Here is a 16,535-nt window from a genome sequence, read left to right on the forward strand (position 1 = left end):
TGAATGCATACATTGTCTGAAGGAAAAGCTGGGGTCTTCATATTACACTTTCTAGGTCTCGTACCATGGAATGTTAACGTTAGAGTTTCCATCTAATAATGGCATTCCCATCGTTTCAGAAAATATATCCTTTATAGATAAGAACAAGGAGGGAATACACTCTCACTGCAACTAGAGTTTTGTAACATTGAATATTAGTCTTTTTAGATGACAAGTGTATGCTTTCTTATGACTACCTAGGTTGTCATTTAACCATGGCTAAATGAATGGAAGGGAAATAATACCATCCCATGAGTCACTCATGAGTGACTCCAAGGAGTTGAACAATAACTTCAGGAAGTACAGTGACTAGTTGCATATTTACTCATTCTGTCTCTAACTTTGGATTAATAGTCATCACAAAGTTACAGTTGCCACCTCTTTTGGAAGTGTTCTTGGTAAGGTAAAGAATCTAAGAGTCTAGCTCATTTTTCTTTCTTGCTCTTTTAGGTATTCAAATCTGATTTTGAACTTGTTCTCCTTGATGGTTGATGCAAACATTCCAGATATTGCTCTTGAACCAGATAAAACTGTAAAAAAGGTAATTTTGTACTTCCTTTTTATATATAATGCAGTCCATGTTTCATCTATAAAAATGAGTAAAGACTTCAGCAATGCCTGCCCTCTTTTTCCCAGCCCATAGATTATCAACAGAATCAAAAGAGTCCTAGTGTCCTATGTTCGCATTTCAGAAGCAGCACTCTCCCAAGTGTCCTGTGGCACCGTGTTCAGTTCTGTCTGGACCCACAGTGTGAGCCTGGCTCACTGTGGCAAGTGCTGCTCTTCGTCCCCAGATGGGTGGCTCCCCTTTGACGTTTCCAGCAAGGAACCTGACCTGGTGGTCGCCATGCTGGGGATGCCATGTCATGGAGCTGTCCTTGTGTAGGTGTCCCGCTAGTACCCTCTGTTTTGGATTTTACTGGATCCCTGTAGAGTCCTGCCTTTTGTTTTCTTTGTCAACAGCCTATAGGGATAACTAATGAAGGGTGCCGCGTGTGAGCAGTTACTCTGCTGTCTTAACTAGAATTCCAACAAGAATGGGAGGAAAGATGGTGGATTTGAGTACTTCCCTTTAAGCTACTTTCTGGTAGCTGCTTCTGATGAGAGCAGATGGAAGGCAGTTTAATGTATCCAAAGGCAAAAGATAATGGTGCATGTCAGTATCCAACCTCCGAGGAGACTGTGCAGCATTTTAACTGTAGACGTATAAAATCTCTGAAAGACGGTAGCATTCTCCACAATAGAGCTGCTCGGGCATTACAAGTCGTGACTCACACCACATGTAACCCAGTGGACTTGGGAAAATGAAGTTCAGCTATGATTGAACAGGAAGGAGGCCAGTTCTTTCCTTGGGTTTTACGTCTTGTACAGGCTAGGAGAAGAATTTGAGTAGAGAGGTTATTTTATTTAGCCATTTAAGAAAATAAACTCTTCAAGGTTTCCTGTTTTAGTCAGGCAGATGGTACACTGGTCTTTCCATTTCTTCTTTGGTGTGGTCAGCAATATTCAATGAAACTTCTTTTTGTTTCGAAGGAGAGAAATTGTTTGTGTGTCCTACTTTTTTTTGTCTTTTGAATTTGCCTGTACTGAAGCCAGGCATCAGGAAAGGTAATTGACTGATGGAAACCCTTGCGCTCTGAAGGAGGCCTGCCCCAGGCTTCACGTGACACCTGCTCCATTAAGAACATCTTGTAGCTGTTTGAAACTCATTTCTCGTATCTCCCTCGTGCTCAGTCTTCCCCCGCTGTGGGTGTTCACAAGTCCTTCGGGAAATTTCTGGCAGTGTTTATCAGACAGTGGCTTCTTTGACCCGCTGAGCCATGCATCGGCAGCGGTTTCTTTGGCCAATTCTTGTTTTCCTTGCATCCTCGGTTGTGCCACCACTATTTCGGGAAGTCACACGGCTCTCTCACCAGCCGTCCTTACAGCTCTGCGTTAAAGCTCAAAGCAATTCCCTTCATGGAAAGTGAGCCAGAAAGCAAATTTGTTGGATATTTTTTTAGACTAGTAATTCCTACCACTTTATTTCAGTTAAATAGAACTTTAAAAGGCATTTTGCCATATTTTTTGAAACTGTATTTCATAACAGATGTCTTTGCTTTCTGATCTTTTATCACAATGTGAAGTATCCTGTTTGGATGTAGATTTAACACTGTCATAACAGTACTTGAAATGTATGTTGCAGCTGACTAAATTTTGTTGTGTGTTAGTTGATTTGATTCTTTCAAAAGAAGGAAACTTTATGCTTCAGTGAGGCATCATGGCCTCCACTGCTTCATCGTGTTCCTGATGGGCAGCTTGCAAGCTGGGAGAACACAGAGGTGTGCATGAGGTGGTTGGTTCACGGGAGTGCAGGTCAGGTGGCCTGACAGGCCCTGACGTTCGCCGTGCTTCTCTGCTTAGAGGAAGCAACGAGCTCTACAGGTCTTTGGGAAATGATTCCTTGCATGTGGCATTTTTGTTACTCAGGTTCATTTGCTTGAACACATGATTGCCCTAAACTGTGAAATGGAGTTAACCGGGCCCAACCCCTAAATATGGACCTTGTCCTTTAATCCAGCAGCAGCAATAGGAAGGTCTCCCTGGCGTGGCCTTCAAGAATTCGCTGATCTTCATCTAAAGTAAATCCTGAGACCTTCCGTTCAGAAAGCCCGCCACAAACTGGGGGACAAGTGTGCTGCATGAGACTGGGAACAGCAGACAGCTTTTGTTATGTTTTCCTTCATCAGACTTTGATGAAATATACGCAGTTCCCCTAGTTTCACTGGATTTTCATCTTCTGAAGGAGAGCTCTAATGTTACCTAAATATCCACTAAGAGATAAATGTGTGCACCTTTCTGTTAACGTGCACAAAGGTCACCGCTTGAAGCCCGTGTTAGGGAACTCTTGTTCCCTGCAGGCCAGGAGTTAGTGCACCATCATCAGCATTGAGCATCAGGAGTTAGCTTGTTGTTAGCTGTTGGGTCAGTGTGCCAAGCAGAGCTCAGTTATATGAGGGGCTCACTCAACACTGTCCTGATACTTTCAAGCTAATTGCTTGGAGCAAAGACTGCCAGATAGCTTAATCAATAAAATTACAGTTTGATGAAGTCAAGAATTTTGTGAATATGACCAGAGCTAGTGAATTCACTAAGATTCAGCAATGAGCAAATCGGTCCTATTAACTTATTGCATAAGTATAATATGTGTTTTATAAATATTTAAATGTACATGTAAAGTACTGAAATCATAGGAAAATAGACACTTTTGGGCTGGCAAGATAGTTCATTATGCAAAAGTGCTTGTCACTGAGCCTGATGACCTGAATTTGATCCCCAGAACCCATATGATAGAAAGCAAAGGTGTTTTCCTAAACGTTATGCAGTGACTTGCACAGTGTGCTTGATGACAGTAAACAAACACATGAACACACAGTGGAATGCTGGGTCAAGAGGACTCCAGTTCCAAGGCCGTCTGGGTGCAGAGCAGAGTCTGTGCCAGTGTGGGCTACATAATGGAAAGATGTCTCAGGAAGAGATGCCTTCCCGTTCCCTGCCTCGTTGACTGCACGGTGTCTGTGAGCTGCTGCCTGCTCGTGAAGTCACGGCCTGGTGCCTGTGTGATGATAATAGTAGAGTCCGTTTCCCCGTGCTCAGACATTGTAGTAGGAGAAACAGACCGCAGACAGGATAAAGTGAATGAAAGTTCCTACTTCCTGGATAATGGGGGTGGTGCGGGGGAGAAAGGGAAGCGGGCGCGTCTTGAGTTGGCAGTGCTGTTGGGAATTTCAGCGTAGCTGAGAATGGGAAGATGCACGCTCGCGATGAGAAAATGTGGAGGAAACTTTTCATACGCGGGCAGCACTGAAACAAGACTTGTTAGTGTGGAAGCACGCGTCACTTGACACAGAGTGTGTGCTCCCTCACAGTCCTTGGCCTTGCGACTAGAGTCTGCCAGGAGTTTCAGATCTTCCTAGCTTTTTAAAACGTGTCTTCAGAGGGTTGGAGGGGGAGGCACTAAAGAGATGTTTCATGGATCCACATATAAACATGACCACTTAACAGCCAGTGCCTTGTCATTCCTGTTCCCTTTATTTCAGTAATTAAAAAGAAGCCTCTAAACTGTGGTGCCAAGTTTATGCAGTAATTTAAGGTACTGTTTTCTATTGGGGAATTTAATGGAGACATTCTTTGTCTAAATTGATTTCCTATTAAACTTTCAAACAATGAAATTATATATATTACAAGAAGCTATAAATAGCAGACTGTATTTGTGGCAACCTGTAAAATTCAATTACCCATTGTTCCCGTCGGATGACCATGGCTCCTGTTGCATCAGCCTGTGGATGTCATGTCCGCTCCCATGCAGTCTGGGACACGGGCTTTTGTCTGCTTTAGCAGCGGCTGCATGTCTTATTGAAGCAGTTCCCTGTGGTGGTTCTGTAACTGCAGCCACGGGCGGGTGGCGTTTGTTTGTTTGTTTGTTTGTTTTAAGTTACTCCTTTAAATCCTCTTCTATTACACCTTGGAATTTTGGTTTTGTATTCTAATACAGCACAAATAAATGAACTCAGAAGGGAAATATTAAGTGAAAACTTTTCATCTGGATAGGTCAAAGGTGTTCCTCTGTTGTAGTTACTTTTATGATTACATTATCAAGAAGTTGCTACGGAGAAAACATTCTGCTTTGTTTGTCTGCTGTTTGTTTAATTTTGGGATAGGGTCCTATGTAGCTAAGGCTAGCCTTTAAGTCATGACTCTCCTGCCTTCATCTTCCAGAGTCACGTCCAACTTAACCTGCCTTTCTAAGAAGAATTTAATGAGGGGAAAGTCTGCATTTGATTTCATTGAAAGCTGCTGCTGTGTGGGAGATCCTAAACATTATTTTTATTCGAAGGTCTTATATTAGCTTGTATAAATTGAACACTCAAAAAATACTTAATTTAAACAAAACCATTATGCTTCTTATAAAAATGTATTTCAGGGCTTTATTGTGGGAATTGTCCTGCAAGTTTAAGAGTTGTATAGATAGATAGATAGATAGATAGATAGATAGATAGATAGATATCATTGGATATAGCAAACCTAGGCTGTATAATTCTGGTGTGGTACAGAAACCTTAGGCCAATCTACGGGCTTTATTTTATTAAATTCACATTTAACAAATCATTCTCTGTAAGTAGGCTAAATTGGATTGTTAGCAGGAGCAGGGACAATTGCACCATCGTTCAAAGGTGGGAGTTTGTATGGCTGGTACAGGTTAGGGGAGGTAGAATGGCTCCGAGGTTGCTGGGTACAGCATGTGGAGGGGGTGTGCACATTACATGTGGAGGGGGTGGGCACATTACATGTGGAGGGGTGTGCATATTACATGTGGAGGGGGTGTGCACATTACATGTGGAGGGGTGTGCATATTACATGTGGAGGGGTGTGCACATTACATGTGGAGGGGGTGTGCATATTACATGCCGGTGATACAGCATGTGGAGAGGGTACATGTTACGTGCAGGTGAAGGCACTAGGCTGCAAAGTGCATTACACTGAGGACATGAGCACGTAACTCAAAAACAAGCAGAAGCCCAAGTGACACTGTCTCTTCTGCTTTCGGTGACTGGGACTGTTGTGACTGGATGCTAGGACTTTGCAGTGTTACAGTCACCAGGGACACCACCAGTATGTGGCCCGTTGGTGACTAGAATGTCTGCAGCACACAGCCAAACCTGTTTTGGCTCACTTTCTCTTTTAGATCATTTGAGCATCTGGTGGTGGTGAAGTAGACTCCTCAAAATGTAATTACCCACTGTGAAAATGTTACTGCTGGCTAAGTGAGTCTTTCAGAGAAGCTGTGTTTCTTGAAAATGCAGAGGTTGAAATGGGTCTACTGTGGCACAAGATTGCGAGTGGACCTTCAAGAATCAGGCAAAGTGGGAAATGGGAAACATTTACCCTGGATGCTTAGATGTTCTGATGTAACACCTGTACTGAGTGTTAGAGTCCCCAGCTCACAACAGTGAACAAGAATGCAGGTGGCACTTGGAAGGCAGGGTACGGATAAATAGCATTGAGTTTCCAGCCTCATGCACAGGCAGAGTGCCCGTGTAACTTTGAAAGACAAACAGCAGTGCAGAAAATTCTCAGTTTGCTGCTTTTTGCTTCAAGGCATTTTCCAGATTATTCTCATAAGTATATGTAAGTAAACATATTTAAAACTGGTGCTCTGTCTACCTACTAGGATGAATTTTAACATCAACACAGCAGAATCTGCAGTCTCTATTCCATGCCATCCCGAATGTGTATGTTAATAGGTCTATTGACAGATAAATGTGATGCACATCCAGCAAACACAAAAGCAATGAGAGGATGCATGCTGAGGTGACACATGTCCCTGAGAAAGCTGAGCAGTTGCTATTGCTCATGTGAACGAGCTTAGTGGAAACACATGAGTGGGGTCTGGGCACGCGGGTGCTGCAGAAGACCTAATGGGAAGGACAAGGGAAGCTGTAGAGCTGGAAGAGTGGACCTAGGAAAAGGTACCTTACACAGCCATGACAGCCGTTGAATGCAGGGCGGTTTATGAAGGTTACATAGTCTGGAGAGCAGGGGCTGTAGCTTGACGAACTAGCAGAAGGTAGAGGGCAATGAGGGAACCTAGCGCAAGTCAGCGAACGCAGTACCAACTGACCGCATGTGTGGAAGCCCCAAAGAAAACGTTTCCTCTATGGTAAAGAATATTCTGTGCCAGTTACATGCTTGCTCTCTGCAGTATAGGCACTTGACTTAACTACACAAACTTGGGTAAGTTAGGCTAGAGTTTTATTTATGCTTTCTGATTTTTTTCTTATGAAATCGTACCATAGTTGTCAAACATCCTGCCTCAGAGAAATCTAAGGAGCGTGGTTTTGTTCTGTGGGGTCAAACTGAGAGACCAGCTTATCGAAGACGAGCCCTCCGCAGTACCAGCCTGTCCCTAAGTTTGCATCTCCTTTTCTTTGGCCTCTGACCTGGCCCTGGAGTCAGGCCACGTGCCGCACTCCACACGCAGCTCCCTGCGGCTGTGGGTTGCATTTCCTCTCATTCTCCTTCTCAGATAGTGTTCTGTAGCTAAATCCTATAAATAACTCCCCATAGCAGACCTAATAAACTCGGCAAGACACCAAACCCAGACCAAAGAAACAGGAAACAGGAGAGTAGCTGCCAGCTTAGGAAACTAGCTGGGAAAGGGCGGTTTGCAGGAGAGGGAGGCAGCTAAGCAGGAAACAGGGTGAGTTTGATGACTGCACAGTGTTGTTAAAATAAAAGGAAATACAAAATGAAGTGGTTTGTCTGTCTACTTGGAAATCCTACTTCCTTCTGTACTACCTTGAAGTAGTATATGTGGGTTATTTATAATAGAGGAGTAAAGTGCAGTGATTTTTGTGCAGGGACATCAGATTATTGATTATTGGAAGAACATACCTCTTTACCAGTTAAGGGCTTCTATGGAAGCTTCCAACATTCTTGGTTTCTGAATATAGACATTGTCTTTAAGCAAGGCCATCGCAGAGTCAAATAAGAGGTTGTGTACTGTTTATTCAGATTTTATCCAAAATAGTTCTTCAGTCGCACTGGTTTCTATAATTTGAGGAAAAACACACATGCATATGTATGCATTCATGCATGCACTCATTTTTCTAGTACTTAATGCTATTGAAAACGAACTATGCCTTAAAATATAGCCTTAAAAAACCCTGTGTTTGGACATTATAGACCCATTGAAATAATCCCTTACTAAGATCAGGGGCTGCTGTGAGAAGGCTTTTTTAGAACATTGCTTTTTGTGAACTATGACCATCAAGGTGTGTGCACGTCAGGAGTTGTTAATATGATCTCACCTTGCTGTGTCTGTTTCTGTCACTCAGTGCTCTTGAGATAACCAGAATGCTCAAATATAAAGTGCAACTTTGAGCTAAAATAATGGCATTTCTGTTCTGAAAAGGAGTCAGTGTCTGTGACTGGCAGCGAGGCATTCAGAGTTCCTTATTGGCATAACTCTTGGCATCTTGATGATGTCTGTGGGTTTGACTCTGACTCTGCAGAGCATATCCCTGACTTGTTCCATTAAAAGGTTGATGCTGTCTGGTTCTCTCCAGGTCCAGGATAAGTTCCGTTTGGACCTGTCAGATGAGGAGGCTGTACACTACATGCAGAGTCTGATTGACGAGAGTGTCCATGCACTGTTTGCTGCGGTGGTGGAGCAGATCCACAAGTTTGCTCAGGTAAGTCCCCGGGGCTGTGTGCCTGTCTCACCCCGGCCAGGTACTAAGAGACACTCACCTGCTGGCTGACATCATTAGCCTTCCTGCTTTTGTGTTTCCACCAAGCCTGAATGACTTCTTAGCAGTGGGTGAAGGGAGCATCTTGAAATAATACCATTTCTACATGGAAGAGCATTGTAGAACCCCTTCATAGCAGTCTTTGTCCCATGCAGTCCATTAAAGTTCCCCTTGAAACTTATAGGCTTGGCAGACGTCTTGGCACATGGACTTAGACGCTCAGTGGTTTTGCTAAATGCTATAGTATCAGAAAAGGAGTTTAGAGGGCAGGGAAAGCAGTGTACACCCATCGGATATGGGTCAGTATTCATGGTAGCAGTGTCTCGTGTATAAGGAAACTTGCATGGCGGCCCTGGATTATGACCTTCAGATTTGATACGTTCCTTGTATGAATATCATAATGGAGATGATTATGAAAATGACTGTCAAAAAGTCAGACTTATTCTCTGTGAAGTCTTTCCTTACTGTATGTATTCACTAAATCTCTGTTATTTCTTTACTACTGCTTTTCTGTCACTTCCTGAAGAGTATTTTAATGCAGGTTTTCTAGGTTTGATAATGTCTTGAATAATAAAAAGCTTTTCTTGTATCCTTTCTCTATATTTAAATCTATTTCTATTCATTCTTAGCTTTATTCTAAGTTTTCTGGTCAGATATGCACTGGCATATGTGAGGATTGTGTATGTTCTCTTCTGTGTTGGATCTGTGTGGCAAACACAGGTATTTGCCTGTTCAGAACACAATCAAAAAGCCAGTGTTGTACTGCTAATAACTGTAACTGCATCCAGTTGTTTGAGAGTTGCTGTGTTTGGTTTTAAGCATTAACAGCAGTGTTAAACTTAATACTATAAATGCTTGATTATTTCCTGAACTTGAATCCATCAGACAATGAACTTGAGGAACTTTAGGTGGCATTTAGTCTTAACAAAATTCTCTGATGAAGCCAGCTTAGGTAGAAGGGCCAATGTCTACTGATGTAAAACTCACCTTGTATAAGGATTGTTGGTACTATATCTTTAAAATTGTAAGACTGAGACTTACACATGTATTACCACTTTGAGTTTTATGAACAAATAAGTAGGAAATAGAAGGTGCTAATTTTGAGCACATAAGAGTCCTGAGTGATAAAAAAATTTCCACAATACCCCTTTATGAATTTATTATTTTATTCTTCAACTACTAAGCGGCCTTTGCTCTTCAGCTGAGTATATAAGTAGGAACAGAGGTAGCCTTGCTGTTCCTCTTGTGATAAGTATCAGGGATTTTTCTATTGTTTGTATTTTGTTTTTACTGTGTGACTTGGCATAGTAGTCCCTCGTGGGTCCATACCTCATGTTCTGTGATTTTGACATTTCCTTGTGTGTATTAGTCCAGTAAAACCCAATTCTGCTAGCTCTGTTAATCATGCTTACCATAAAGTTTAAAGCCATGTAGTTATGACTGTTCTTATGTAGCCGCATTCTAAGCAAAAACACTAAAGTCCTTCAGGGTGCCCAGTGCACAGACGCCTTAGATGTAGTGCCTGCTATCTCACCTCTGTAGAGAATGTGCCTCTTTGTGTGTAACAAGCAATCCGTTTGGACCACGGGGTATCGGTGCACACACTTTTCTAGATGCAAAGTAAGTTTAAAAGAAAAGAAGTAGATGCTGTTGTGAGTTCCCATTATGTAGTCATTTCACCACTAGACTTGAAGAATAGCAGTGTACAATTTCTCATGGAACGAAACAAAATACTGAGTTCTGTTACCAGTGAAAATCTTCACTGAAAACTCATTGTGTTTTATTTAGAAATTTTCTGAAGAGCCAGGTGATTCCCTGAACAGTAGTTAAAGGTCTAATCATTGTGTGCTACTAACAGCGATGTGTCAACCCATGTCCCACACGTGTTCCTAATTCATTTGGAGCAGTAGACAGACAACAGTCATAATGGCTGAGAAACAACAGTAACAGCAGAGGCAGCAACCACATATCAGACACCAGCACTGATGTGTGCTCCCTGCATTACCTCAATTGGTTGTCTTGCCTGTGACATACATTCACCTTCTGGAAAACTGAGACCAGTAGGTAACATGGTCCAGGTCCATACCTGTCACTAAAGCGTTTTTTTGTGGCTATGCACTCAATTTCACTTTATTAGACATGAATAGAGTTTGTCATGAATAGGGTTATTCTCATTATTACTTATTTATAAATAAAAAAGAAATACTTTCATCTTTTCTTCACTAATTTTCTTATCAAAAGTAAAAATAAACTGTTGGGCATGAATTTGCATGCCTTTAATCTTAGCACTTGGGAGGCAGAAGCAAGTAGATCTTTGTGAATTCAAAGCCTACAGAGAGAGAGAGAGAGAGAGAGAGAGAGAGAGAGAGAGACAGAGACAGAGAGAGAGAGAGAGAGAGAGAGAGACAGAGACAGAGAGACAGAGAGAGAGAGAGAGAGAGAGAGAGAGAGAGAGAGAGAGAGAGAGAGAGAGAGAGAGAGAGAGAGAGAGCAGCAGGCACTGCACAGAAACCCCATCTCAGGAAATACAAATATTAAATTAAAAATCTTTAAACTGCTCAAAAGCCATATGTGTTCAGTCTATATAGTGTTACTCGTGTCTACCCTTTTAGAGCTGACCATTTTGCAGTGGATAACCAGTTGATGGTCTCTTCGCTGGGGATGGGCTGTTTCCAGCATCCCTCCATTGAATATAGTTCTTTGTGTAGACTTTTCCCTTTTGAGGTCGGCATGTTCATTGGTGCCATCTTGTTCAACTCACGTTTGGGGAGTCATCTTGGTGAAACTTTATGGGTGTAACTTCTGACATTGCTAGGAAACACAGTCTCACAGCAACTCCCTTATCCTTATCCTCTGGCTCTTAGAATCTTTCTGTTTCCTCTTCTGCAAAGTTCGCTGAGCCTTAGGTGTGGGGTTGCTTAAGTCCTTTTAAAATTGGTTCTTCAAGACTATAGGGAGCTGAATGTTGGAGCCAACTCTCATACTTAGTATTCTTAATTCTTCTTTTTTTTTTTTTTTTCATCGACAGACACTTTTGAAGTGTTTTAAAAATCATTTGAGACCATCTGTTCAGTCACAGGATTTTTCTCACACACACATAAAAACATACATAAACACGCATGGGGATTTTATTTCTGAAGTGCTTCCAGGATCTTTAGACTTTTAGCTTGTCAGTGTGGGCCTTCCACAGTTTGCCTTTTATGAGCATTTTCAATGTTTATCATATGAAAGCTTTTGAAAAGAACCTGGTGTGTCTCATGGCAGTCCCTCTCAACAGTGTCACCCTGGCCCAGCCTTTGTTGTGCTGGAAGCATGCTTCCTGATGGCTAGAGGACTCTTGAGGTAGGGCCTTGCTGCTGGGTCAGAGGCCTTGGGTTAGTTCCCATAGAGCCCAGCCTGGTTATTGCCACGTGTAGGTTCCAGATAATGTGCGTCATTTTGTGTGTTGCTTCTGAAAGTGTAAGTTACTTCTAAAGATTTTACTGTATTCTTTCTCTAAGTTGTATCGGGTTGAGCTTAGTCAGAGTGCCGGCAGTTTCTCATGCACACAGTTCATAGACACTGAAGGCATGAGGGTGTAGATGATACTGGATGCCTCCCTCTTGGCCTCAGCTGTGGTGGGCTGGCTTTGTTTTTTCAGGACTGCTTTAGGTGTGTTCAGACCAATGAAGAGTTCAGCACTTGCTGAATGGATGAAATGACAGGTATTCAGTTGTCTTAAGAGTGTGGCACTGAGAGCATGCTCTTTGCAGTGTAATTTAAGATGGGTTTGCCTTCCAGTGATGAGTGGAATTTTTTTCTCCCACATAATAATTTGACATTTTATTACAGTGAGTCAACAACTGCTCTCCCAAAGATTCTCTCACATAAACCTATTTCTCCACAAGCTTCGAGAATCCCATACATGGTCAGTTCCAGCCTGATCCTCTTTTGGGACATTTAGCAAACTGACTAAGTCACTTTTATGAGTCGTTGTTTAATCTTTTCTCATGAAGAGTGAAGTAAACTCTTTTGTTTGTTTTAATTTAATAGTACTGGAGAAAATGAAAGTGGATTGGGCTCATCCTGATATCTGGCTCAGTAAGAAAACCCACGAGAAGCCACTGCTGTAGACGCTGAAGACATCAGCGAAATGGACAAGAAAGAGAGGCGTCCAGAAGTTACACTGTGGCAAAGTAAACCTTGGCATAGAGGGTTTGTTTAAAGTGACTGTGTACAGAGCAGCAGGGCACCATAGCTCACATCTGTAATTCCAGAACTCCGGAGGCTGAGGCAGGAAGATTTGCCGCAAATTTGAAGCCATCCTCAGTTCCATAACAAATTCTGGGCCTGCCAAAAATCATTGTATGTATTTGTCTTATAATGTATAAAGATAAAAAGAGAATTATGTATGTTTTTAAAATTACAGGAAATTCTGTTATGAAACAGTAAAGCCTCTGGATCTTAAATGCCCTGTTTTCTTTTTCCATATGCATATTGATTTGTTTTTCAATTTTGAAGATTTTTTTCTCCTCTCTTCCTCTCTCTTTCATTCTCTTCCTCCCTGCCCCTATTTTTGTTCATTGGTTTCTGTGTAATTTACATAATTTGCTTTTACAGTTTCTCCAGGTTGTATACTCATAGTACATTCTTTTTACAGTTGAATAATTGCTTTTTTAGAAAGCTTTTAGTAGTGAGAAGCGGGGCTCGGCAGTCTGCAGCGTTGGCCCAGCCCTGACCCTGTGCTCTGTGTCCTGTCTTCCATAGGCAGCACTGAGCATCTCTGTAGGAGGTGGTGGAGGTGGGTGCGGCAGCTCAACGGGAGCAGGTAGGGGTCAGTTGCTTCTGCCTGTAGACAGGGCGGTACATGGTCCAGAGAGTAGGATAAGGGCTAAGAAGAGCAGTGAAGAGAAAACCAGTACTTAAAGAAAGGGTTATTTCTCTTAGAACTGCCAATATTGAGGTTTTGTTTTATAAACTACAGTTCACAGCTCTCCTGAGTTGCATGTATGTAAAATGGAAGGTGAAAGTGTGATGTGACTGTAGATACTGTCACCCAACATGAGGTCCCATCCCACTCATGTGACACGGTATATATTATCTTTCTGCAGTAAATTGTAAGAGGGTTTTACGTGTATTTGTGTATACCTAGAGGTGGGGGCAGCATGCCACGCGACTCGTGCGGCGGTTAGAGGACAGCTGGGAGGGGGTAGAGTCTCATCTGCCACCTCATGTATTCCAGGCACCAAGCTCAGGTGGCAAGACTTGGTGGCACCCACATTTCTTTACTCAGCGAGCCATTTCTCTGGCCCAATAAATTATTTTTCTATGCAAACTGAGATTTGAAATCTTTTTTAAATAGCTCAAGCATGTATCCTTCCTAAGTAGAATGTTTGTCTTTCCTGACTAGAATTTCCACCAATCCGGCTTTTTTCTGAAGAATTTTTGGAGAAAAGGAGCATCTATCCCTGGTAATAGAGTACCTCAATTGCCACGCCCGCTGTGCAGCCTGTATCTGAGAATGTGCGGAGGGTGTCGGGATTGATGACACAGACCAGAAGCTCCTCAAGAAGGCTTTTCTTTATTCCTATTCTGGCTGGTTATTATATACCCTGACACCAGAGGTGGAGGTGCATGGGTCTGAAGAGGCAGTTAGTCTTTGGAAAAGGTCGAGGACAGGGTGTGGGCACGCCCTTTTCAGGAACTTATTGCCCCGGGCATTGTATTGTTTTTAATAAACATGTTTTTAGTAAACATTGTCTTACAGCTGCCTACTCCCAGGCTGATGGGGAAGTGGGTCTCTGCCCAAGGTCTGGTGTCCCCACACTCAATTGCACTGGCACATTCATGTGTAGTCATGTGACCGTGTTGTGTTAGGAAAATTAGTGTTTCTTATTTAAGGCCCAGTGAATTTGTAGCAAATAACAGGATATATAAAGGCTGGAGGATTACTGCAGTTTCTGAGAATTCCACTAATGGTTATTTCTCACAGTTGTAACCCAAGCTTACCTCTAAAGGAACTTCTTTCATGATTGCCAAGATAGTATCCCTGAGACTCTTTGTTGTATATCATCCTCATCCGCACGAATTGTATAAAACACTCAGGCAGATTAGAGAGATGACAAAGAAGAAACAGCCTTTGAAATCATCATTAGGATCTGTGCCTGAAGTAACTGGCAGCTCCCTTCTCTCCACTCCGTCATGGGCTAGTGCCATTTTTCGTGATCAAAAGTCTTCACCCTCTGTGGTCACTTTGCGGCCTGTCTGTTGGCTCTTCCCCTGTCTTCTCTGACCCACCCTGTTGATAATGAAGACTCCGCCTCTGGTCAAGGCTACCATAGCTTTATAATTGGCATGTTGGTGAGTTGGACATTTTCGTTAGTTTTGGGTCTCCTGTCTCAGGGTTGTCAGGCTATTTCTGTGTAGGACCAGCCATGATGGTTAATATCTGCAGCTTTGAGAAGTTCATGGACTTCTCACATCTGCTATTGCACATGAGAGCATGAACGTGTAAAAGAGTCGGCATGGTCAGATAATGAGCTCTGCCTGTAATCTACTGAGCCTTTAGAAGCTCACTGTCAGATAAAACCTTTACAAACTCAATATTGTATAGATGGATGCCTGTGCCAAAGAGGACTCAGGAAATGATTTCTTTACTACTATGAGTTCTGTGCAGGTAAACCCTGCTGAGTGAGATTTGCTTAGGCTCTACCGGGGCTCCTTCCCCTCCTCCTAGTGTTTTATGCAATAAGTGAGACCTGATGAGTCATGTTTCTCTCTGATGTAGGCTTACCACCTACCACCGACAGCTACGGTCTATCTTCAGAGCTACACCTTCATATTCAGTAACCTGACCTTCCCCCTAGATCCCCAACAACCTTTTAAACATAACTTAAAAATTAGCATGGGACTGATACAGACACTCACACACACACACCCCTGCCCCCGAACCTGGGACCTTGGAAAGTAAATCAGTATTTATTTCTGGCATACAAATGGACTCTGGGAGCCCTTTCCACATGGAGGGATGCTCTCTCAGCCTGGACACATGGGGGGAGTGTTGGGGGAAGTCCTGTGCATTTGTCAATAAAGTACTGTTGAGCCTATAGGGAACCAAGATAGGAGGGACTAGGAGTCCAGGAGAACTCTGGGAAGGAGAAACACAGAGAGTTCGAGATGTAACGCCATGGGGTAGGAGCCCGGAATTATTCTCCGGTAAGAGACATGCTTAGATTAACAATTATGGGGTAATTACTTAAGTCAGAGCTAGCCAGTAAGAAACAAGCAAGGCCAACAGCTTCATAATTAATATAGCCTCCTGTGTGTTTATTTGGGGACTACAATGCGGCAGAGCCCAGGCGGCTGGCGGGGGATAAACCAAAGCGGCTAGCAAAGAAAAAGCTTCTCTTAACAGGGGAGGACCTAGGCCCTGACTGGGATTATATGACAGACTCTGGAAATCCCTCATGGAAGCCCTTACCCTCCCTGGGGAGCGGAGGGGGGGATGGAGTGGGGTGGGGGCTTGGGAGGGATGGGGGGTTTGGGGAGGAGGGGAGGGAGAGGGAACTGAGAGTAACATGTAAAAAGTTATATAAAAAACCTTGTTTCTTATCTAAATTTAAAAAAAAAGAATTAAAAAAATTAGGTTTGGTATTTTTTTTTAATTTTTTAAAGACTTATTTATTTATTACATATACAGTGTTCTGCCTACATGCCTGAAGAGGACACCAGATTGAATTGTAGATGGTTGTGAGCCACCATGTGGTTGCTGGGAATTGAACTCAGGACCCCTGGAAGAGCAGTCAGTGCTCTTAACCTCTGAGCCATCTCTCTAGCCCCTAGGTTTGGTATTTTTAAAACTGAAGTTTAACATACAGTACTGCAGTTCAACTTCACTGTCATCACTTTGGCCAGTTCAATTATATGCGCTGAGTGTGAAAAAGTTGGTCTGAGGTCGAAAGCCCGTACTTATGGACATAAATGACTGTTTCACAAATCAACAGTAGTAGGTTCCACCTCCGCCACCAGGATCTCTGGAACCTTGGGCTTTTTACCAGGTAGATGACAGTGAAGAGATCATTTATCTAAACAGGTAATTATAGAGTCACAGATATGACTACAGGAATGCAGGGTGTAGGGTAAGAGATGAGAAGTGCCATGCCAAGAGGAAGAGTAGTTCTCCCATTATAAGGAGAGGCTTCCAGGCAAGTCTCCCCTCTGTCATAT

At 42.8% G+C, this 16,535-nt stretch overlaps 1 protein-coding gene across 1 annotated transcript in view; it reads left to right on the forward strand.

The window, feature by feature from the left end:
• Window positions 1-13,644, forward strand: part of Pik3c3 (phosphatidylinositol 3-kinase catalytic subunit type 3) — a 77,048-nt gene extending 63,404 nt beyond the window's left edge. Inside the window, exons 23-25 of the mRNA XM_013124577.3 lie at window positions 490-580; window positions 8,148-8,273; window positions 12,363-13,644. Of these exons, the coding sequence (XP_012980031.1) occupies window positions 490-580; window positions 8,148-8,273; window positions 12,363-12,377 (232 nt within the window). The 3' untranslated portion in view covers window positions 12,378-13,644. The remainder of the gene's footprint in view (window positions 1-489; window positions 581-8,147; window positions 8,274-12,362) is intronic.
• Window positions 13,645-16,535: the final 2,891 nt, after the last annotated feature.

The sequence above is a fragment of the Mesocricetus auratus genome, unplaced genomic scaffold (assembly GCF_017639785.1).
Source record: "Mesocricetus auratus isolate SY011 unplaced genomic scaffold, BCM_Maur_2.0 Super-Scaffold_100015, whole genome shotgun sequence".
Lineage (NCBI taxonomy): Eukaryota > Metazoa > Chordata > Mammalia > Rodentia > Cricetidae > Mesocricetus > Mesocricetus auratus.